This window comes from Callorhinchus milii, unplaced genomic scaffold, assembly GCF_018977255.1.
Source record: "Callorhinchus milii isolate IMCB2004 unplaced genomic scaffold, IMCB_Cmil_1.0 Scaffold1, whole genome shotgun sequence".
Classification (NCBI taxonomy): Eukaryota; Metazoa; Chordata; class Chondrichthyes; order Chimaeriformes; family Callorhinchidae; genus Callorhinchus; species Callorhinchus milii.
In genome coordinates this window covers 35,091,023-35,115,273 of record NW_024704742.1, presented here as the reverse complement: position 1 = coordinate 35,115,273, position 24,251 = coordinate 35,091,023, and the positions used below count along the sequence as shown (strand labels likewise).

General features: G+C 39.2%; 1 protein-coding gene across 1 annotated transcript in view; it reads right to left on the bottom strand.

Moving 5' to 3' along the window:
* anxa3a (annexin A3a) overlaps positions 1-23,448 on the bottom strand; it is a 29,246-nt gene extending 5,798 nt beyond the window's left edge. The window contains exons 1-8 of the mRNA XM_007896979.2: positions 23,402-23,448; positions 18,336-18,391; positions 8,680-8,770; positions 6,840-6,934; positions 5,737-5,850; positions 4,220-4,310; positions 3,473-3,552; positions 996-1,055 (exon numbers count right to left, since the gene is read on the bottom strand). Coding sequence (XP_007895170.1) covers positions 996-1,055; positions 3,473-3,552; positions 4,220-4,310; positions 5,737-5,850; positions 6,840-6,934; positions 8,680-8,770; positions 18,336-18,350 — 546 coding nt within the window. The 5' untranslated portion in view covers positions 18,351-18,391; positions 23,402-23,448. The remainder of the gene's footprint in view (positions 1-995; positions 1,056-3,472; positions 3,553-4,219; positions 4,311-5,736; positions 5,851-6,839; positions 6,935-8,679; positions 8,771-18,335; positions 18,392-23,401) is intronic.
* Between the last annotated feature and the right edge of the window lie 803 nt (positions 23,449-24,251).

Sequence of the window (24,251 nt, the reverse complement as noted above, 5' to 3'; positions counted from 1 at the left end):
GGGAGGTTGAGTGATCAAGCACAGCCTCCGTGCCAGTGTTAATGGCAACCTCCCCTCCCTCCTTCTTATTGGGTAGGCTCCGTGCCAGCTTCAAAGATGGCCGCCCCCACCCTCCGCACCAGGTAGACTGAGGTCCATCAGAGTCTGCACAGTGCGGAGGGGCAGCTGTGCTTATTGCTGACATGGAATCTGCGCAGCAAGGATGAAAGCTGAACTCCCTCTAGCCCTAGCCATCCGCCAAAGTGTATCCCCTTTGCTGTTCAAATATTCATATGTGAACCTGCAGATCGCGGTTTGGAATCTGCCAGTAGGAAGTGGTTGCACGGTCAGGTTTTATATTAATAGCCAAATGATGTGGGCATGATATAGTGAGACCATATCATACAAGAGCATTGTCTCCCCACACCATGACCCCAATTCTAACCCAGCTTCGAAGATTATATTCTACTCCATAGCTTCTTATTGTAAATATGACTTAAACTGCAACTATTAGTGGTGAAGGAGGGAATTAAAATCAGGAGCCAGTAACTTGTACAGTGATTGAGAAAAATATTTAGACATTTGGATGAGGAAAAGATAGTGTCAGTTTTAGATTCAAATATTTTGGCTAAGCATCATCTCAAATTACCCATTGCTGAACCAGTGTAAACAAATTGGCACACTATCTTGTTGTAGTTATTAAAGCGAGTCCCATTTGGTTTCCACAGCCTTAGCTGTTATTGATAAAACAATTTAGGACAAATACATTCAAGTTTAATTCCTATTGAAACATTTACCCTGTGGGCATCACAGATCATTTTAAGCAGCACTTTCACAACCTTACTTCAGTAATAATTGTTTAGAATAATTGTTTAGAATAATTGTTTGGCCACATTTCACATGCAACTATTCTAGGTAACCTTACGAGCACAGCACATTTTCATTTTCCTTCAGTAGGATAGCAAACATGCAGAAACAATTAATAGTCATCAAAAANTGATTTGTTAAAGCAATACCTGTGCATCATTCCTAACCAGCTTTTCATCCACAACTGGACAGTTTTCATCCCTTCTAGCCTGGGAGTAAATAGAACAATTAGAGGTATTGTAGTTATTTTGCAACATTTAATCCAAAGTATACACAACGGTAGGAAAATTATGAAAATAATAATTGAGGCAGAGCCAGCACTTGATTAAACACAATTTCCCCTCCCCCTCCAACCTCCAAAATGTTCCCAACACCTATTCCACAGACACCCTTTGGTACCACACCCAAGTGATCATCAATTATGGTGATTGGACGGGGGAAAAAGTCAGCAAAGCAATCCCAGATATTCCCTCAAGAGATCTACAGAATTATACATCCAGCAGAGGTCACTAAACAGCACTCAGGAGCAGGACTCTATTCCATTGATAAAGAACTTGCATTTTTACAGTGTCAATGTCTCAATTTTTTTTACAGCAGGTATAGACAAATATAAACTGCATTTATATGTAGGTAGGCATATACCGCAGATACTTTAGACACAGCAATGCCGACACATGACTGTGAGGTGAATGACGTATTAATTTGGAAGATTGCTTGGGCTTGGATGCTGGAAGAAACACCCTTTTCTTTTTGAATGGCACCACAGAATCTTTAATTATCCACCTGGGAACAGGCAAATAGGATTTTGGTTTAACATCTCATATAATAATAATATGGTTACTCACTCCACAACTGTTTGTGGGACACTGCTGTGTGCAATTGGGCTACTGCGTTTTGCCCACAAAATGATGTGCTAAAATGCTATATGAAATGCAAAGATTATAAAAGATATCACAGTGGAAATCCAGAGTAATCCCAACTAATCATAGCAGTGCTTTAGGAAACTCAGGACAAATTTGACATTGAACAATGGATGTTCCTAAGTGTATGTATAAACTATTTGCTGAACAAAGCCTGGGTCATCTTCGAGTCAAAAGGTTGAGTGTTAGAAGTCCAATGTTGGGACTTTGAACACAGATGTCTAGGTTGACACTCCAATGCAGTATAGGGGATGTGCTGCATTCATTCAGATGGGATGTTAAATGAAAGTTCCGTTTGCCTATTGAGATAAACGTTAAAGATCCCATGACACTATTTGAAAGGAGAAGAGGGATTCTCCTGGTAAATTTGCCAAATATGCCCCACATTCACCCACAAAATACACACAGTAAATATACACGCTTTACAGTATCTCCTTTGAAGCGCATTAAGACATCTCAACAAAGTGATGAGGCAATACATCAAATGCAAAGTCAATTACTTTTATAAACTGTGTGTTTGCAGAAAGTTGATGATTTAAACATTAAGAAATCTGTTGAGAAATTCTGGGATGACATTTGTAATGCATTATCAAATCTGCTAAGATACTGAAGACTACCCCACTCTTCCCAATTTTGATAGAATAACTTGACCTGAAGATTTCAACATTTTCATTGCTGCCTGTAATGTTTCACAGGTTGCTGGTTTAAGTTGCATTGAGTGAAGTCAGTGTCTTGAGAAACGGTAATGAAACATTACGCTCCATCACAGAAATAATAATTGGTAGCAGTAGTGGCAATAGCAGCATTGACATTGTCAGACTGCCTTCACACACAACCACTGAACTCAAGTCAGGTGGGAGCTGGATGATTCAGCCAGTCTAATATTGAGCTGGATATTGCTAATTTTAAACAGATTATTTGAGAACACTTTAAAACTGTTAAACAATTGTCATCCCATTGCAAATGAGAATATACATGATCAGTTTATTCCTCGTCTTCAAAGCCCACCTTAAGACCTATCTTTTCCATCGTGCTTTCAGTCACCTTCCTCCTCTTCCTGCTCCCACCTCCTCCCTCAAGCTTGGCTAACATTTAACAGCAAAATGCTTTGAGAAGACTTTCCAATATAAGGTGCTACATAAATGTGAAGTCCTGTAGCTCAGTGGTTAGAGCACCTGCCTTGCAAGCGAGACACCTGGGTTCAATTCCAGGCAGGGCGAAACCTTGGGCAAATTTCTTTACTCCACACGCCTGATAATAATCCCTCCAAAACAAAACAAATAAATTGGTCATTTTCAATCCACGAATGTTTGTGGGACACTGCTGTGCACAATTGGCGTTTCGCCCACAAATATACAGTCAATTCACTTTACAATATATTCTGTGAAAAGCTTTGAAACATTTAGAAAATGTGAAAAGCACTATATCAAATGCAAGGATTATTATTATTATTATTAAATGTAAATTGTTGACTGAAACGAAGAATCATAAAAAAACTTGATTTTTGTGCACCCTTAGTTCCCATTTCCAGTCTTGACTAACATATCCTGAATCAAGCTAAGTTCTCTAATCATGCGGAATTTATTTTCACTGAAACGGGCACATTTGCATTAAATGTATAAGATGTTTTCAATAAGGAATGGTATAGGAATAATAACTTTAAAACTGTATTGTAGTAAACTACATTTAATGAATTAGACACATACCTCTAGCAAGGTGATCACAGCTCTTTTAAAATCCCCTGAAACGTCTGAGGCAATATCCTTTACCAAGTCATCTTTATATTCTAGAAAATATTTACAAAGAAAATGTGACCATTACTCCCATTGAACAGGATTTTTTTTAAAAAATCACTTTGCCACTTGAAAGCTAAAAGAGAAGCAAAATTAAGAGAAATGTTGAAATATTGGAAAAGAGGGAGAAAAATTAAAGAAGGTTTGGAATATTTCATCCTTCAGTGATCTTTGCGCTGAGATTCATTTGGATTCAAGTAAGATTGAAAAAAAGAATAGTACAGTACAGAACACTATTTCAACCCTACTACCTACCCACAGTAACATCAAGTGATTTTTTAAATGAGTCCAGGATTCTGGCCTCAATCACTCTTCCTCGAAACCCATTCCAGTGATTAATAAATGCTCGCTCGAGTCCGTTCTGAAATTGCATTTCACGACCCTGGGTCCTCAACTTTGCAAGTCAAAGCAGTTATGCGAGGGACTCTTAACAGGAAAAATACCGTTATGCAAAGGCAATTTTTAAAAAAAAAATGTTTTGGGAAAGGAGAGAGCTTTATTTTGACACAAAAAATGCGAAAAGAATCTGAAGAAACAAAGCACTTTGAACACAGACAGAAGTTCTAAATGAATTTTCAAGTCTGAACGTCTTATGAAGCTGATCCTGGAGAAAATGGTCTCAAACATTATATCTGGGGTCTGTAGAATAATGCACAATACCTGCTTGGTAGGCTTCCTTTATTTCTCTTATCTGTTGGTTGTTTCTTGAAACAAGAATTTCAGTTAGCAAACCTTCATCTGTACCAGCTCCCTAAGAAGAAGAAAAAAAAATCAGAGAAAGGTTTTGGATTATTTTAGCACTAAATCTTTACCAGAAGTGAAGTTTAGGGTTAGCATCCTGGGGCAGGCAGAGGAAGCAAGAAAAGACAAGGATAGATATAATTCCCCCAAACTGGCACATCTTCCAACATTATCTGTCAATGCTCAAAGTATGAATAGTAGTCATTGGCTGTATAGTCAAATGTAACCTGTGCCTATTGAACTCTACCCTTGGAGAAGGGGAGAGAGGGGAACTCCCCCACCACCCTACACACACAGTTTTGTATCACTTTTACAGTACAGGCCTCACAGCAACTTCACTCCTGTTTTCAGTGGTTGGCCATTAAAAATATACTAATCTACCTTGAGACACCTGCAATTGAACCTCTTCAGCTACTGGATACTTCACTGGACATGGTAGTCACTGTAGCCATTCTCAGGTGATGCAAGCATAATTATGTACGTTCATAAAAACATGTTTTTTCTGATGCACTTACTTTAGCAGCAGCAGGTCAGAAGGAATAGGATGAAAGCAAAATTAGCTGAATTCAGGTGCTGCTCCCAGCTTTCTCTAATACCATTACAGAATAAGACAGTGAGTGATCAGAACATTTTCATAAGATTTCATGTATACATGTATGGAACAAAAATGGATATCCCAAGAGTTTTGAATATAAAGATTGCAGCTGGACTGCAAGCAATGCTCAGTGCAACCAGCATCAAAATAGATAATATTAATGAATCCTTGTATTTGATATAGAACCTTATCATGTCGTTGAGACATCTCAATGCGCTTCACATGATTTACAATAAAGTGGATTGATTGTATACTTTTGTGGGCAAAACGTGGCAGCCAATTACACACAGCAATGTCCCACGGAGTGGCAAGGAGTGAGTGACCAATTTTATTTTGGGGGATTGTTGGCCAGGACACTCTTGCCAGGAGATGTCAGCATTCTTATTTCTGGCTCAGTGGTTTATGGATGTTTCAATCCCCATGTCAGGACATTGAGCTCAGTCCTAGACTGACATTCACTACCAGAGGACTGCTGCAGAGGTTCTATCCTTTGGATGAGCAGGAGACCAGTTGCATCTATCTGCTTGGGTGAACAATAACAATCACATGAACACTGACGTTTTTCCCAATCTTCTAGCCAATAATACCCCACATAAGATGATTGTAGGACCATGCTTTGATACAACAACATTATGGTGCTATCTCAGATTCAATGATGAATTAAAACAGCACAATTTGATCAAAATGTTCTATTTATAAGAAAGTTGAACATGATTAACTGAATTTCATGGTGACTCATGTAATTCACAAGTTCCAAGTGTGTTTATGATGTATGAAACACAGAGTTTTCATTTTTTTTGATAAGCTGACAAGCCTGTAAGGCAACACTGATGGAACTCACCTGAATCGCTTTTCTCAGTACTTTTGCATCATACACTGCTGGGTACTCCATCAGAGCAGTGATTGCCTGTCTAAAATCACCAGAGAGGTCATTTTGTAAGTCAGCGATTAGTTCCTGTAACAGAAACACACGTCAGCTGATTAAAATATAATGAAGATAAGATAAACTTTTATTTTGTTTAAGACAAAGGGTCGCTACAATGCAAGACACAGATGATCGGCTTCTTTTCACAGCTATAATTTGTTTCAGCGACAAGCTTTCATGGTTCTTTTATGAATCAGAAGCTTCCGATTTCAAGCGCTTAAACATGATCTTCAGTTACAGTAGGCTAACTTCATGCAAACTTTTGGTTAATGGATGCATCACGTAACCATTCAGCCTTACATTTGACCTCTTTAGAAAACAAAACTCTCTCGTAATTTGTTTTAAAAAAATGTCTGTCAACATGAACGGGTTCTATTTTCCATCTTTATTGTGGCATTGTCACTTAAGAAGTGTAAATATGCCCTTGTTGTACCACAGATATGCTATTTCTCCCCTCACAGCTGGTACAGGCTTATGTCTGTCACAAGATCTTTGTAATTGAATAGTAACACTATATACACCCAAGAAGATGAGAAGAGCAACTACTTCATTTGCTAGTTTTGAAAATAAATGATATCAGCAAGAATAATGACTGGTGGGGAGAGAAGTATTATAATTGAGTGTTACTATTTTCAGGGGGTTCCCAAACACAGGAGCATTTAGGTCAATTACAACACAACTGTAGCTGCTGACCCAATTGAGATTAGCTAACTCCGCAGTAAACTAGCATCAAATACTTTCAAATAGTTGAGTCAATGTAAAAGGCACAACACAAGGCAGAGGTTTGGAAGCAGGTCATCTAGCATAGACAACAGAGGGAAATATCTTGACAAAAGTTGGTCTATTAGATTCATACACAGCATGAACATACACCTAGAACACAAGACGTACAAAGATATGCATTCTGCATTCACCATGTCATGACAAGTATCATGTATGGCCAAAAACAAGAGCAGGTAAACTATATAGTTGCAATCTACATATCCAGCACATTTAAACAGCATCATCTAAATACATACATTTCCACAGGTACTTTTATATTCTTTAGCAATCTGTTGGCGTTGAGCATTGGATCTGTGTGTCAGGATGTCAATGATTGCTTGCTCATCGGTTCCTAAAATGTTAAAATAAAACAGAAAATGGGAATCGTCAGCCTTGGAGCTTCTCTGTGGAGACTGAATTCTGCACCAATATTTCAATGTTGGCTGATATTAAATGAGGAAGGCTCCTTTGTTGTACACAAGGTTTATTCCATATTATTAATCACTCTCCATAGAGTGTCATGTGATGAGAAATTGTGCGCAGACAGTATACAGTATCTACCTACCCAGTATTTAGTTTTAAAATCAATTATTTAGCAATGCAGTGGCCTTTATTCAGTAGTTAGGTCTCTTTTTTGAGCTTTCCTGGTTCGGAAATAAACAAGTTTGACAAGTTTGTGTAAAACAAATATTCCTAGACTACAATACAGAGTCTCTTGGCTGGACAGAGCAAGATCCATCCTGCCCATTGTATATATTGATATTGTATATAAGAACACATTTCTTCCCCTTGATCCTACAAATTTCAAATACTCTTAATTTGGATACCTGGGTTCACTTTCCCATCCTCATTAAGTTTCTGAATTTTTCCTGAATTGTGTAAAGCCCTTCAGAATTGGGGCTATCTGCTCGTTGTCCAGCTGCGATATTTCCACTGGACAATTTGAATGGAACATTCATTCCGTTGCTGAGCCAATCAACTATTTGTTCGTAGTCCTACATGGAACAGACCAACTGTAGTTCTATATCTGCTGTATATTTGGTCACTTACAACTCACATATGATGACCGTCTTCCTCCCCAGATGCTACTTTCAAAATATGGCTAAAATCTTTAACTGTTCACAATTTCTAATGATCTTTGCCTATAAATGTAAGTGAGATTTTTTTTATTGTGTGCAAAAATAATTGTACAAGTGCTGTTAAAAGCATTAAACACTTTCATCAGTTAACCATAAATGATCAGGAAGCTGCACTAAAATATGGAGTCTGGAAAGCTCAGAGCCACAGGTTTCAACACAGGGTCGTGTTGCTTCAGTTAGTAAGAAGTAAAAACTAAATTTATAATGTGCTGGCCTACAACACATCAATATTAGTAAAACTGTAGATATAATTTGTAGAAAATGTCTAGCAACGTCAAAGGGAAGAGAATGCTTGGCAGATTCTCAATACTGGGGCATAAGTTCTGGAGACTACATAAAACAAAAAGCTTGTTGGCCATAGCCTCCTCCCAACCACAATGACAAATGCACTGCTAGGTGCATTGCTAAGTCCCGAGATCAAGATCTTGGAGCCTAGCAACATACCCAGTCTTTGATCCAGAGAATCCTGCTTCAATCTTTCAACTATGCAGTCATTTGATGTGGCATGGATGGAAGTGGAGCATTACAATTACCCTCAACATATTTACATTATGGAAGTGGGTGGGGATGGGGGTGGAATACAAGCCAGAGTTCATTTTCTTCATCATTAGTGACCAATACACAGAATGCACATATAAGTTTCAAGTTGAGGACAGATCAGGCTTCAATACTCATTTCAGCTGACAAGGCAGGGGCAACTAGACCCCATGATAAATTGCCTCATTTTTAAAGAGCAGCATAAAAAATTATAATGAATGGAAGAATGTTAACAGAAGTTTTTTTGGCATGATAAATTTGTGTAAATATTTCACAATATTAATAATGTGCATTTTAACAAAAAATATTCATGATTACTAAAAAAAAGCCTACACACAAATTTATAGTGGTCAACATCTGAAGTAAGGAATAAAGAAAGAGAGGGGTTTCAAAATCACACCCAGATGTAGTGTACTCTTACCTAATCCTACCAGAGCTTTACGAAGAAGATCAGCATCTTTGCCTGGGTTGAAGCAAGTGTAATCACAGATAGTTCCTCGAATAGTTCCAGGCTATTCAAAAGGAAATTATAGAACATTAAACTTCAGACTGGTATTTCAGGTTAACAAGAATAGTGATTCTTTGTTAAAAGATCTAATTCATCATCTCAACACACTCATACTACTGCTTTTAATAAAGTGCTAATCGCATTTCAATGCAACACTTAGAACTCTTCAAAATGAAGGATTGGTACTTGGAATGGCGTAAATGGTGTCCAAAAGAAAGTTTTGCTGTATAAACCATTCAAATACACACATAAATAACCATCACAAACCCTGATGGAAAGGACAGAACATAATTACTTCCACAACATGCACCGACTATATAGACCATAGAAACTACAGGTGACACTGAAAAAATTGCACTGGCCCGCATTGCTGATAGCCCATTTGAGCAAATTAAAGTAATTAAGTTGGATTAGATCAAAAGGTCTCAGTCAGACTTCATTGTTCCCAGTATAATACAACACATTATAAGCAGAGATAAATCATCTTTTAGTAACTACAGCTGAGCCCCACTTGGTCTATTTTTGCAAAAATATACAAAGGGAGTGTGTATTCTTTGTGAACCATTCTTGGCACTAGAACCTACTAAACCATGCACTAGATTTAACCCACTTCAATTAGTAGAGTTTTGTTTTGCATAATTTTGTCAGAGAGCACAAAAATGTCCATTAATGTTACACAGAAAGCACTGCAAAAGGAATTTTAAATTTGTTTCATCTTGGCTTGAGAGACAATAGTATTGGTGTGGTCCTGATGGTTCATAGAATTATAGATCCTTTTGACTAGTGGAATTAAATACCCTTTAACTTCCTGGGTCCTGCAAGAGAATTCTGGTATTCCAATAAAATAATGCCCCATTTTGTTAAAACAAAATTCTGGTATCATCAACACAAATATTTACAAAATATTGTACATTTAGAATCTTTAATATCTGACTCATAGATATATTAGAGCCCTATAAAAATAGTATTTGGGGTTCTATAAAATCCCAACTTGTGCTATAACAGGGCAAGATCCTAGTCAGCACTTCCACATTCATTTTGCATTGTGCAGAAAGCATGCTCCATAGTTGCTTCAAAACGCTGGCCAAATGGGAAGTCAAATGTCCAACTACCATGCCATTAGGTTTCTTCCAACCTCACTTCCTGTACAAAACACAAAATACTGCAGATGCTGGAATCTGAAACAAAAACAGAGAGAGCTGGGAAAACTCAGCAAGTCAGGCAGCACCTCTGGAGAAAGGAAAGTGAGTCAATGTTTCGGGTCCACAACCTGGTCGTTGACTCACTTTCCTTTCTCCATAGATGCTGCCTGACTTGCTGAGTTTCCCAGCTCTCTCTCCGTTTTTGTTTCACTTCCTGTACATTTTAGCTTCCAGTGCGCTAGCTGGCATTTTGAAGCACAGATTGAAATTGATTTGCACATTTTGGATGAGAAAAAGCAAGCTAATTAAGCTAAAAGTAAATCAGTATTCTTATGAGCCACATTATACCAGGGATTTTCCTGTATTTGCCACCAGTGTTTTGGACAGTAACTTTGAAGAGAAATTCCTTATATCACTAAGTACAGTCACTGGCAATTTACGCTGAGGTAAATTGTGTTAGGACAAATATATGATCAATGCTGTTGCACTTTGTGGCAATGGGGAATGTGTCACTACAGGAGCCTGTGTTGGTGTTATGTAATTAGTGAAGAGACAACGTACAACTGGTCCTCACAAAAACTTCACCAAATTGCACATCAAATTATGTTTTCCAAAGAGAAAGTACATTATGATTATACTAGCAACAGAACAATCTAGGAGCCAGAAGCTGCAAATTTTCATTAAACACACAATATTGGAAAATGCCAGATGGTTATTTTAAGCAAGAATCCTGCCTGCCCTATAATTGGAAGATTGCAGCATGCTACATAAATAGATCTTGAAAACCTCGACTGAAGAAAACCCAAAATTGTGCTTTACATCAAAGCAAGTTCCCTATTGAAAATATGTTCCTCATTTTATTTAGTGCTCCAGATTGGCTGTTGAGATTGAATTTGCACAATTATGTACGTGCCCACATACATGAGATGGTTCTAGATGGTATAGGAAATATTACCTTACCTAACATTTTGGATTTAATATTAATCCTTGCATTTGATATAGGGCCTTATCATGTCTTCAAGACATTTCAAAGCACTTCACAAAATATACTGTAACATGAATTGACTGTGTATTTTGTGGGCGAAACGAAGCAGCCAATTGAGCACAGCAGTGTCCCACAAACAGTTGTGGATTGAGTGACCAATTTATTGTTATTATTTTTATGAAGGAATTATTACCACCGGAAAAGCCATCCCCCAATGGACTACTTACCACTAGGTAAACTGAGGCATGTGTGTGGAAAAAGGAAACTTGCCCAACATTTCATCCTGCTGGGTGTGGTCTCTGGGTTTGATTCCCAGCAGGTTTCATTCCCAATTAAATCTCTTCCATCTTTAAAGTGGGGAATTGTGTTGGTATTTAGTCTTTTCCAGCAACAGTGGCAAGATTGTAGGATTGAGCCTATGGTCCAAATCTTAGCTAAACAGAGGCAGTGACTTTAACCAACTGGAGTAGAGTTATCCAAGGACATTCTTCCAGACCTCTCAGTTGGTATTGTTACATGACCCTGTTCCTGTCCTGTACAAAATGGATAAGGTGGAAAAGTTCAGCGCAGCCCATCTGCTCAGATCCCAGAGTTTGTAAAATGCCATATAATCCCCAATTTGTGCACTTAAAAATGTGCACTTAAAAAAGCGTAAAAATATGTTTTTCATCAACATTACACAGGTACTCTTGAATTTTCTGCTATTGGCAATCCTCCTGCCTCCCAGGACAATCTGTTCCACACATTCAACACCTTCTGTGTGAAGTACAGCAGTTAAATGTTCAACACATCTTCTCCTCTGGCTGAAGTATGTGCCAGAGTTATGGAGTCTGTGGTTATATCAAACATATTATTTGGATTCACCATTTAGTAGTGACCAGTAGTCCTGGGAGACCCATTTATAGGCCACTGCTATCACCAGCCCATATTATATGCTTTAGTAAGCTGACTATATTAACACTATAATTCAATCTGTCTGCAGGATTGCACAGAACCACTTGAATAGCAACTGCAAAGCTTATCCTAGTACACATCACTTACAGAGTATTGCCGACCAGTAGGGTTGCCTAAACCATTAGCAATTTAGCTCCTGCAACAGATACACCTCCAAAGCTGAATGCTGAGCCAGATAGGCTGGCTACCTTTAGATAATGCATTGGATTACTACATACACTGCATTTGGCATTGCTCCACAGGGCTACTCCAAGGAACCCGCAGTGCAATTGCCTACTCCCTACACTATTTCATATTACATTGAAGAGAATGATAGTTTGATTTCATTTAATCTTTTATTAGGTCAAACTGCGGCTTGTGATATCACATTAACCACATGCAGCTAAAAGCGATTAATCACTGCCCCCCACTCGCCCCCAAAAGGCTGTGGATGCTGGATCCAGCCACACCTTCAAGAGTGAGGTTGATAGATTTTTGGTAGGTCAGGGTATTAAGGAATACGGAGAGGAAGCCAGAAATTGGAATTAAAAGGATTAGTTGAGGTACAGATTAGCCATGATCTAATTAAATGGCGGAACAGGCACGAAGAGCTGAATGGCCTCCTTCTGTTTCTACGTTCCCCCTTCCATGGTAACTATTGACTCCTAACTTTTTAGACCTTGATAATTATTATTGGTGATAACTTGTGCTCCAATTGTTGACCCATATGTTCCAGAGACCCTTTAACCAACACTGATGCTAACACTGTACTTTAGTTTCAAATCCATGCAACTGAATAAGCCTGAAACTCCAAGCAATATTTTTTATCTAATACAAGGAATTTCTTGAAGAGTTAGGCAACTTTGATTTTCAGACTTGGAGAGTAGAATGCAGCCCCCGCCTTCTGCTAACTGGGGGGGTTGGGGTGGGGGGAGGTTAAAGTTCTCCAGGATAAGAGGGTATCATCCCACCACCAACCAGCAGTGATTTACATTTTTTTAATTGTCTACCAGTAAATAGGAATTTGTTACAATTAACTTCCTAAACCACACCCACTTTCTTCCTCAAACCCTGGCTACAGCTCCAATTAACATCCCATTGAGAGCAATTTGAAGAATCTAGCACATTAGTATCTTGGTACATTGCCAATGATTCTACTCAGTGAAGTACAATATAGTGCCATCTTCGTGCTTGCTTTCTTCCTTATAGGGCCCCCAATTCATCAGAAGTGCAAATTCCTGTTTGTAACCAAACACTTTGCAGTGCCAAAAGACTGAATAGCAATGCAAGTTAGCTACAGTGCTTTTCACCCATTTTACATGAAATGTAAAATGCCCTCACTCCAAAGTAGTTGGGCAAGCTGAATATATTGTGACTGATCCTCACAAACAATCTAAGATTACAGGACACATTTCCTCCATTCCCATCCCAACACCACCATGCAAGACTGAAACATACTCACAAGCGCATAACGGCCACATAGAGCGGGTCCAGTTTGCTCCCCACCATCACCGTTACTTCCCTCTGATACACATTCACCATGAGACCACCAGGAATCACACGCCTCACCATTAGACTGACAACCAGAAAGAAATGTAAAGAGACAAATACAAAATGATCAGCTACTTGTTCCACTAGTGTTCCCAGGAATTGCACACACACAGGAGGAATAAAAAGTTAAGACTTTTTCCCCCCCGTCAAGAAACAGCGCAAAGTGGTCTGAATTTAGTCAAATTTCAGCCCGAGGGCACGATTGAGCTACTGTTACTGGAAACATATGAAAAGGCAACATCGAATCCAAATAAGATGATCCCTGTCCAGCTCTTCATATAAGGGCAGTTATTTTCATTATTATCAATAATCCTTGCATTTGGTGTAGTAGGTTTCATGTTGGGAGGACGTCCTAAAGTGCTTCACAGGATTTACTGCGAGGAGGAGTGATTGTGTATTTGTACACAAAAGATGCAGCACAATTGTGCACAGCAATGTCCCACAAACAGTCCAGAAAGGAGAGAACAATTTTATTTGGGGAATTGTTGGCCAGGACACCGGGAGAAACTCCCTTCTCTTTTTGAAAAGTGCCATGGGATCTTTAATATCCACCTGAAAATGCAGACAGGACCTTGGTTTAATGTCTCATCTGAAAGTCACCTCCGACAAGGCAATGCTCTCCCAGCATACATTGGAGCGTCAGCTTAAACGATACGGGTTCATGTTCTGATGTGGGGCTTGAACCCACAATCTTCCAACTCAGAGGTTAGAATGCTCACACTGAGACAGACTGACACGGTGTGCAATAATGACACTTTTATCAAAACGATCAACTCAGATACAGACAAAGAGGAACTGAAGTAGAGGTTTGGATAAATTATTAGCACAAATAAATAGAGCTGGAGAATGAATGAGAGAAAACTCTACTCTGCAAATTAAACTTAAACACCGTTTAACAAAGAAACTGGTTATTTTGGAAAGGGAATGATACTTTGCAATGACAATGGCTCCTCATCCCCCTCAAGCATTCATAAAGGAGTTTCGATTGTGCAGTGTGCTCTGGCAGCATCAACCTCCATGGTTGCACACTTCAACTCACCATAGCCAGTCAGGGACCTAGGTGTCTTGGTCGACCCTCAACCGTCTTTTCTTGCCCACATCCAAGCCATGACCCGCTCTGCCTTCCCTCAACTCCGGAACATCACCCGACTCCGCCACTACCTCACCCCTCAGGTCACTGAAACTCTTGTTCATGCCTTCACCACCTCCAGGCTCAACTGTGCAAATGCTCTGCTTGTCAGCCTTCCCAACTCCTCCCTCCACAGGCTGCAGATAATCCAGAACTCTGCAGCCCGTGTCCTCTCCTGCACCAAACTCAGTGACCCCATCTCCCCCGACTCCATTGGCTCCCTATACTTCAGAGAATCCAGTTCAAGATTCTGGTCCTCACCTACAAAGCCCTCGATAGCCTCACCCCATGCGACCTCCTAACTGTCTACCAACCTGCCCGCTCCCTCAGCTCAGCCGGCTCTGGCCTGCTTCACGTCCCCCGACCCACCCGCCTCACCATTGGCGGGAGAGCCTTCTGCCACTCTGCCACCAACCTCTGGAATTCCATCCCTCAATTACTCCACCTCGCCCCCTCCTTAGCCTCCTTCAAGTCCCCCTCAAAACCTCCTCTTCAACCATCCTATCGGTCACCCCCTTCTCCTCCCCTCTCCTGCCCTGACCCCAGCTCAGGCCTGAAATGATGTACACTGTCCAGCGCCTTGGGACATCTTCCCGACTTGAAAGGTGCTATACAAATGTAATCTTGTTGTTGTTATTGTTGTAAAGGGATTTGAAATGCAGTCAAGTCAGAGGTGGATCTGGTTGTTGGTTGGATAAAGGAGGTCAACCCAAACCATGGAAGTCTTGTAGATAGTAGGCACTCCCTGGTTGTGCATTAAGCCCTCCCACGATATTACTCCATGTGAAGGGTGCTATATAAAATCCAAGTTCTTTTCCTGAAGTATCAATGTAGGATATTGATAGAATGGCTACTTAAGTGGTATTGAATGAGTCCCATTTGAGAGATTGGATTTAGAGTAGAGAATGAGAAAATCAAAAGCAAAAAATGTAACAAACAGAATTTCTATAGCTCTGCAATGTAGAAATAGAAGAGAAATGGGAGATGAGAAAGAAACTTTCAAATTACTCTGGTAAACAGAAATAAAAGACTGTAGATTTATCAAAACTTAAAATACCCATTAACTGCTAAAGCAGCGACAATGTATGAGACCTAAGAAGGAAGATTCAAAGAGATGGCTCTAAGAAACAAGACACCGCGAATGAATGACAAAAACTGGGCCACAATGGTCAAAATTTTAGACAACTCAACTGAGCCATGCCGGTCAAACTCAAGAAATGACCTAAAATGTAACACGTCTGAGAGACATTTAACAAAGATCATACTGCATTGTATTTGCCCTCTGAGGCACTTACATAGGATTGATTGCGATGCTTGTATTTCTTATTTAACCTGACTTTACAACTAAATTTCCTTGACTCTTCTTCTAAGATTCAGACCAGCGTTACGTTATGTTATTATAATAATAATAAATAATCCTTGCATTTGATATAGCGCTTTTCACGTCGGAGGACGTCCCAAAGCGCTTCACAGAACACACTGTAAAGTGAATTGACTGTATATTTGTGGGCGAACGCGGCAGCCAATTGCGCACAGCAATGTCCCACAAACAGTCATAGAGTGAAAGTGACCAATTTATTATTGTTTTGTTTTGGAGGGATTATTATTAGGCGTATTGTATGTATGGTTTATGTATGTATGTATACGTTTGGTTGAATTATAATTTTTACTAAACCCTGTGAATAAAATAATGAGCAAATGAAATTGTGTGTTGTTAAAGTCCTTGATTTTTCTTTGGTGAAACGAGAGTTACAAATTCTTGTCAGAGCAGAGTATTGGTCAGCTTCAGAAAGTTCCTATAAAATCTGATTAAAAAAAACAGTTTCAGTCAAACAAACACGAAATATGAAAGGGGTAGTTTCTGGGACAGACAGTGAAATGCATTGGCAAGTATTGTTGTTGCAAGTTATTGAATTGGTGAATTAAAATTGAATCTAAAGACAGTAAAATTATGCAAAACAGTTTGAAGCCAATTTCAGCATCACTAAATTAAAATCATATTCATACACTGGAAGAACTTCCCAATGCTAATTAATATTTTGGGAATATTTTCACTTACTATCCAACAGAGAGATGTATATACAACAACAACTTGCACTTATATAGCGCCCTCCATGCAGGGTAGTGTTTCAGAGCGCTTAACACTGGCGGAGCCTGACTCCAAGCTGGGTGGGGAAGTGGCTGTAAGCATGGTCGAAATGGAAAGTTTTCAGGCGGGGCTTGAAAAAGGGGAGAGAGGGGGCAAGGTGGAGGAATTGAAAGAGAGTGTTCCAGAGTTTTGGGGTGTAGTGGCTGAAAGTGCAACCTCTAATGGTGGGCAGAGGGTGTAAGGGACGAGCAGGAGGCTGGTGCCAGTCGAGCGTACATGTAAGATATATACGCACTGTCTATATTCTTATATCTTGAGCATTATCCAATATAGGACATCTTACATTTTAGAGCATCTCATCCAGGATACTTAAGCCATCTTCTTACATATCAGATGCTATTTTGGGATGATATATAATAATGCTAGCGTTTGATACACAACCATATAACATTGTTAAAACTTCTCAAAGCTCTTCACAAGATTTTGCTGTGACTATATACATTACTGTAAATCTATAGAACCACTTCTTACAGCAGCCTAAATGAAAGTTGCATTTGGATAGTGTCTATTAGTGATCATCACTGAAGGGATACGAAAGAGGCATTCTGAAAAGATTTTTCCACATTTATGGACTGAAAGTCTGAATTGTGAAACAAAAACCACATCAATACACACAAGATTATACAGTATCTGATTTGAGGACAGTCCACTCTCCCACATCTAATTACAATGAACAAAACCAAATGCCACATAATAGTCCATGTTGCTAAATTAAGTAATTAAAGATTCACTCTTTAATCCATTCCTGTAATCTTTCACTTCAGAAAAATTAAATTTAGTCAAACTAACATTTAAAGCCAGATGAGCATGGGCATGTTCTTGAGTATTTTCTTACGTCCTTATGAGTACTGGTTGTTTATGGCACAATTTCTCAAACAATCTCTAAAAAAAATTGTTTTTAAACAAGTCGCATTCTTCATTTCCATTTGCAGCAGATACACAAGGGAAGAGCAGTAGCAACAAAAAGAGAAACCATTGGCTTATATTTAGAGAGTTTGGAAGCAGGTTTAGCTCCTGAAACCACCAACAACTATAAGGAAATTACAAACTTTTTTAGTTGCTAAGCCTCAATAAGTATGTTTACGTGAGAAATAGATAAATGCGTGAATAGCAGAAATATTAAGGGGTTTTGTGAAAGGGTAGGTGTTGGACCTAAATATCTGCCAATATTTAATAAACTGTTGGAATAGGCTGAATAGCTTTTTCTTGTTCTCAGTAGTTTTGTGGAGCAAAATCTTTTGTGACATGGTTTTCTGCAGCACTGTGCTAATGGTTGCTGGGAGCTCTGCACATTCAACACAGAGCTACCCTGCATGGCATCAAAAGGCTGTTACTTCCTTAATGTTACTGGTGAGCCAGTTGCCTGTCAAGCACTTTAACATTAAAAGGTCTGTAGGAGTCCCAATGGACTGCCTTATACTTATTTAAACTGAGTCAAAAATGACTGGAATAAGCAGCAGCATAAAACCAGATGTTACAGTATCTTAAGTTCAATAAAATTGAATCAATGGCCCTAAAACCTGAATTATACGACACTGAATCAATGCTAACTGCAGTACAATTAGGTTATAGTTCCAAGCTCGCAGGTCACACTATTACACTCGACACATGTAAAAAAATTCAAAACGGAAATAGCCTTCACCCAGCCAGACTTCATAGTGGTTAATATTTGTAACTTACCCATGTGGTTGACATTTTCTTCTTTAATGGAGAATAGCTTCAAAGGTGGAAAAGCTCTGGAAAAGAAAGAAAAAAAGATGTGAAATAAATACATAAAATTCATTTTCCTAGTAGACTGAATGGAATATAGTCCTACCATGATAAAATAACACATTTAATAATAATAATAATCCTTGCATTTGATATAGCGCTCTTCACATCTTCTAGACGTCTCAAAGGGCTCCACAGAATAGACTGTAAAGTGAAGTGACTGAATATTTGTGGGCGAAATTTAACTCCTTCTATACTTTCCCTGGCACAATGCCACGTTGGTTTTGTCGTCAATGCTTTTGGGGACCAAAAATGTGACATTCTTTATTGTCATAGCACCAAATTAAGAACTCCAAATTGTGCACAATCTTAAATTTTAATGGTCTCAGAACTGGGACATCTGGAAAAATTGACTCCAGCTGATGAGCTGAAAAGTAATGATTCTTTCAGTATGGAAATTCTGTACATTCAACAAGTTTCTCCTAAATCTCTGGCTCTTCACTGTGTCCCATGGCTTTTTGTCACATTCCTGGCTCTGTTGGTCCATTCAATCTCCTGCTGCATTTGATATTTTTTATAAGGTTACACAAATGAGAAAAAGTTAGTCTAGTCAATTTCAAAACATTCAGCAGTAGTTGTAATGATCCAACCACCTTTTTTGAACCTATTGGATGCCCTTAAATCATTTTCATTTTCTTTTGAACAAGCCATAAACAATTACACTGAAGAAATAACTACAGTATAATATGAAGGATCACAGAAGTAGGTTTCTGTCTGTTGTAGTGGGTTAATGCTAAAGTGTGCTTTAAGAATATAAAATAGAAGTGCAAAGATTGCAAAGCTAAGTAACTGCATGGCAGAACCCAAAACAAGGTGGCAAAATAAGATTAGGAAGTACAAGGATACAGAAAGTAGAGACTGTTGCTATGCAAGCTTGTAGAAGATAATCATATAAGAAGTTGTTTTTCTTAATAAGTCAGCTTTGTTGGGAGTATTTAAGTTGTCATTAAAAAAGGTGTGTTAGATATATCTCCAGAACTGTATCGGAGCAGTGTGAGAGACGACCAGTGCTGTAACAGAAATCCGGTAGTACCGTTTTGTGTCTTGTGTATTATTGTTTCATTTATTTGTGTATTACCTGCTGTTTTGACCTGAATAAAGTGACTTAACACAACCAATTGGTATACTGGAATCAGATCATTTTAAAGTTGTTGGAGATAGTTGCAAATGTTTCAAAAAAAATTGGCGTAGTCGGGATGCACTCGGGATGAGTCAGGGACAGTGTTACAATATGTGGATGATATTTTGATTGCCACCACTACAGAAGAACAACATAAACACCTCCTGGAACAAATATTGGCTAAACTACATGTAGCAGGATTAAAGGTCCAATTGATGCAGAAACAGGTAACCTTTTTGGGATTACAGTTGACACCCACGGGCATGAAACCAGATGAACACAAAGTGGAAATAATTAAACGACTGCCATTATCCCGAACCAAAACTGCTTTAAGATCATTTTTGGGTTTGGTAGGGTATCAGCGAAGTTTCTTTCCCCAATTTTCGGAGTATGGAAAACCACTTTATGAATTGCTAAAAGGACCTGATGACCAACCCTTTGGTGTCAGGTGGAATGTCAAACATAGTGAAGCAGTCACCTCTCTTAAACAAGCAGTGATGCAAGCTACTACACTGGTTGCACCGTCCCTATCGTAACCCTCCCACCTGGAGGTGGCTGGGACAAATGACAGTCTTGCTGCTGTGCTAACCCAACATGTTGGAGGTCGGTACTGTTCCATTGCCTATGCTTCACGCATTTTGACGGGAGTGGAACAACAATACGACCCATGTGAGAGACATTTGTTGGTCACCTATGGGCTGTAAAACATTTCACTTACATCACTGGACTGCAGAAGCTCATCTTACATTCGCCCCATACACCTTTAAATTTGTTACTGAAACCAGGGGATACAATGGTGTCATCTCAAAGACTCAGCAATTGGATCCTGTGCTTGACAGGGAGGGACATTGAGATTATCTTGGCTGAAGACCTTTCTTTTCGACCGCGCCTTTGGTCACCTTCCTCCCCCTCCCCCTGGCTTGGCCCCGGGATCCGTTATTGTGAAGCGCTCTGAGACCCCGTCCAGTGTGGAAGGTGCTAAATAAATCCAAGTTGTTGTTGTTGTTGTATCTCCGGACTCACCACCTTGATTCCACAGATGCTGTTGTGTGATGGTGAACCAGTATTCAGATTGACTTTGTTGAGCCACTTACCACGGCTCAAGGTGGATATAAGTATGGGTTAGTCATCATTGATAAATTTACTAAGTGGATGGAGGCCTTTCTGGTTAAGAATTGTTCAGCTTTAACTGCGGCTCGTATTTTGTTTTGTGAGGTGATCTGCAGGTGGGGAATACCTGTAACCTTGGACAATGATCAGGGGTCCCATTTCACAGGGGAAGTTTTTACTGATTTAATGAAATTAATGGAAATAAAACATAAATTGAATATCTCATTTCCACCCTCAGTCATCTGGGATAGTTGAAAGAGGGAACTGAACGCTCAAAACGATGTTAAAGAAATTTTGTGCAGATCACTCCAAACACTGGCCTGTGGCTACACCCATGTGCTTAATGGCTATTAGACCTACCCCTCACTCTACTGCAGGAATAACACCTTATTAGGCAATGGCAGGAAGGCTGATGAAGTTACCTGGACATATGCTGGTAACCACTAAAGAACAACAACAACAACAACAAGATTCCATTTATAAAGCGCCTTTCACGTCAGGAGGACGTCCCAAGGTGCTGCACAGTTGGGTCATGACCCGAGCAGGGGGGAAATGGTCAGGGTGAGGGGAGGGAAGGGAGGGAGCGAGGAGGGGGAAGAGAGTCGATAGGGGAGCTGAAGGCTCGGTCAAAGAGAAAGGTTTTGAGACCGGCCTTGAAGGAGGAAAGGGAGGAGGCGGCGAAGGCACTGGGGGATGGAGTTCCAGAGCCTAGGGGCTGAGAGGCTGAAAGCCCGACCACCGATGGTAGGACGATTGGGGCGGGGGACGTGGAGCAGACCGGAGCCAGTGTTAGGAAGTGGAGAAGGGAATGCTAAATTACAGGGAACGGTAACCGAGAACTGGCTTAAGATCATGATGGCCCATATTCAGGCCAATACTGCTGTTTTGACCTGAATAAAGTGACTTAACTCAACCAATTGGTATACTGGAATCGGATCATTCCAAAGTTGTTGGAGATAGTTGCAAATGTTTCTAACATGTCCAATTTGAATAAAGAGATTTAAACCCATTGCTTCAGCAAGTGATCATCCCCCTCATCCACCCACCCACCCCACCCCTTCATTCTCAGGGAGACTCTGTTTTAGCCCATACTGTACTAAGATTTTGCATTCCAAGATCAAACTCTTATTTAGACTAAAATACTATTCAGAGGCTTAACATTAGAGCACCCGGCACTTTTCTACACTGCAATTTGTATACACGATGGAGTAAATTGCAGACAAAGATAAAACAATATAATCAACCACAACCCAACCCGAAGATCACTTGAAATTTAACTCAGGAAAATTTCACCCAGTCACATTGTTAGATGTGAGATAGATAAAGTGCAGGGAAAATCCACCCTTATGAATAAATTTAGTTTGTTCATCATAACCTTCACAGCTGCAGGATCTTCAGCATATTTTCTTTGGGAACTAGAAAATCTGAAATTGTTGGGACTGGGGAAAGAGCTATTGGCTAGGGAACTTTCTAAATTTAGCAGCACTTCAGAAATTCACATCTACCTTTGCATTGTAGCAATACATAATAAAGTTGGACTCTACAAAATTAGCTCAGTGACATTTATAGTCTAATTAAGATGCTAATTGACAAAAGCTTTCTCTATCCATCCTCAGCCTCTTTCCAGAACTTACAGTTTAAATGCCCATCCCTGAGTCTCGTAATATTACATTTTAATCAATTATAGATTGAACAAAACAAAAATGCTACCAAAACAAAAGTAAATATAATAGCAGCAACAAAATAAACCTTGCTTGTAAAACCTTGGATATTTGTTTGCTGGCCATTTCTGCAGTTTTCCTTCTGTCTGGGCACAATTTGTTTGTTCTTATGAACTAACAAGCTTGCTGACTTGTTTATTATGTGCCCATTAAGTGTTTCCCACTGCCTTTTGAGATTTACATCCTTTAAATAAGCAAACCTCAATCAGTACAACACTCCATGTAAGAAATTTGCAACTCTCCATCCCCTCTTCACATATAGCACCAGGCTACTTAAATGCCCGATTTTAATTCTTAACAGCTTTAATGATTGACAGGAGGAAGCACTCTCCTTGCCACTTTAATTTTTATTAAAACTTACACTAAAATGACATTAACTTAGGCTTTCGTTGTCACCAAACAATCTCAGTATACACACTGGGTTTTAAAACGAATAGTACATTCACACGTCACCTTCACATAGCTTTTCAATTCATATCATAATACACACATCCTCTAAGAGTGTCCACTGCAATATTACAGCATGTTACAGTTACACACTGGTTTGACACATGAAAACCATAGCATTATATCCTCAGAACTTCAGGACACACATGGAACACATTTAAACTATGACAATTAGACACTTCAAACCACCTATAAAACATTGCAACCATTTCACACAGATAAAATGTACTCATTATTGTTACATGAATACTTTTTTTAAAATAACTTAGCTAGTTCCCAATTCACTTTTTTAAAAACAAAATTTCAAAACATTTAAAGGCAAACTACAATAACACTCTCAAGACTACTCTTTGGTCTCTCTCCCTCCTGTTAAAGTTGATTTGGGGGTAAAAGGAAGGATTTCACTCTCTGCAAACAGTTTACAAACTCACTTCCAATTGCCCCTCAGTTTGTGGGGAAAAAACAGAACTCACTTCAACAGCTGGAGATGGGGCAATTAATTATTAGCAGGCACATACACAAATATTAAGGTCAGTACCTTCTAAATTGTAGAAATAGGAACTTTTGTATTTATTTACCTTGAACTTGAGTGGGATCCTCACTCTGCAAACCCGCTTTGCAACCGAATAGTCCAGTTGCCTTTGAGCCCTCACTTTTTATACAAATTTCGACGGATATGATGCAAATGAAACATTACAACCAACCTTTTGTGGTTTTGTGTGAGGAGTTACTCAATTGCTGGGCTTATCTAGAATTACAGCTTGATTTCATAGCCACAGCAAAGAGAGGGCATCTTTCCCACAGGCTCCAAGTCTGGAGACTGCACAAAATCATACAGGGCAAACACATTGTTGTGGTTTATTAAAGTTTGCTTTATTTAGTGCCATTTTGCCTATCATAAAATTAATTCTAAACTTAGACTAAAGTCCATTCAGCACTTAGATATTACACTGTATGTTGTATATGGTGACAATAGTCTAGAATCTTGGTCAAAGATTTATTTGATACCAAGGTAGGGAGAGCAATACAAGTTAATAATTTTCATTATAATCTGTCCTTTTTGATCTTGCAACAGCTTTGACAAGCTGTTTAAAGACTTACTGGAAACCGAGAGCGGTGAGTTACATCATCTGTTGCGTTAGCATTTCACCCACAAATATACAGTCAATTCACTTTACAGCATATTCTGTGAAGCGCTTTGCGATGTCTAGAAGACATGAAAAGCGCTATATCAAATGCAAGGATTATTATTATTATTCATATGTGTTATAAAAGACATTCATAAAACACTACACAAAGTCACTATGCTTCAGTTTATATCTTGTTCAGTGCTTCGAAATGTCCTCCCGCCATGAAAGACGCCTCATCTAATGCAAAGGCTATTTAAAATATTTAACTTATCTATTTTGTCCTGTTTCTTCTGTCTTA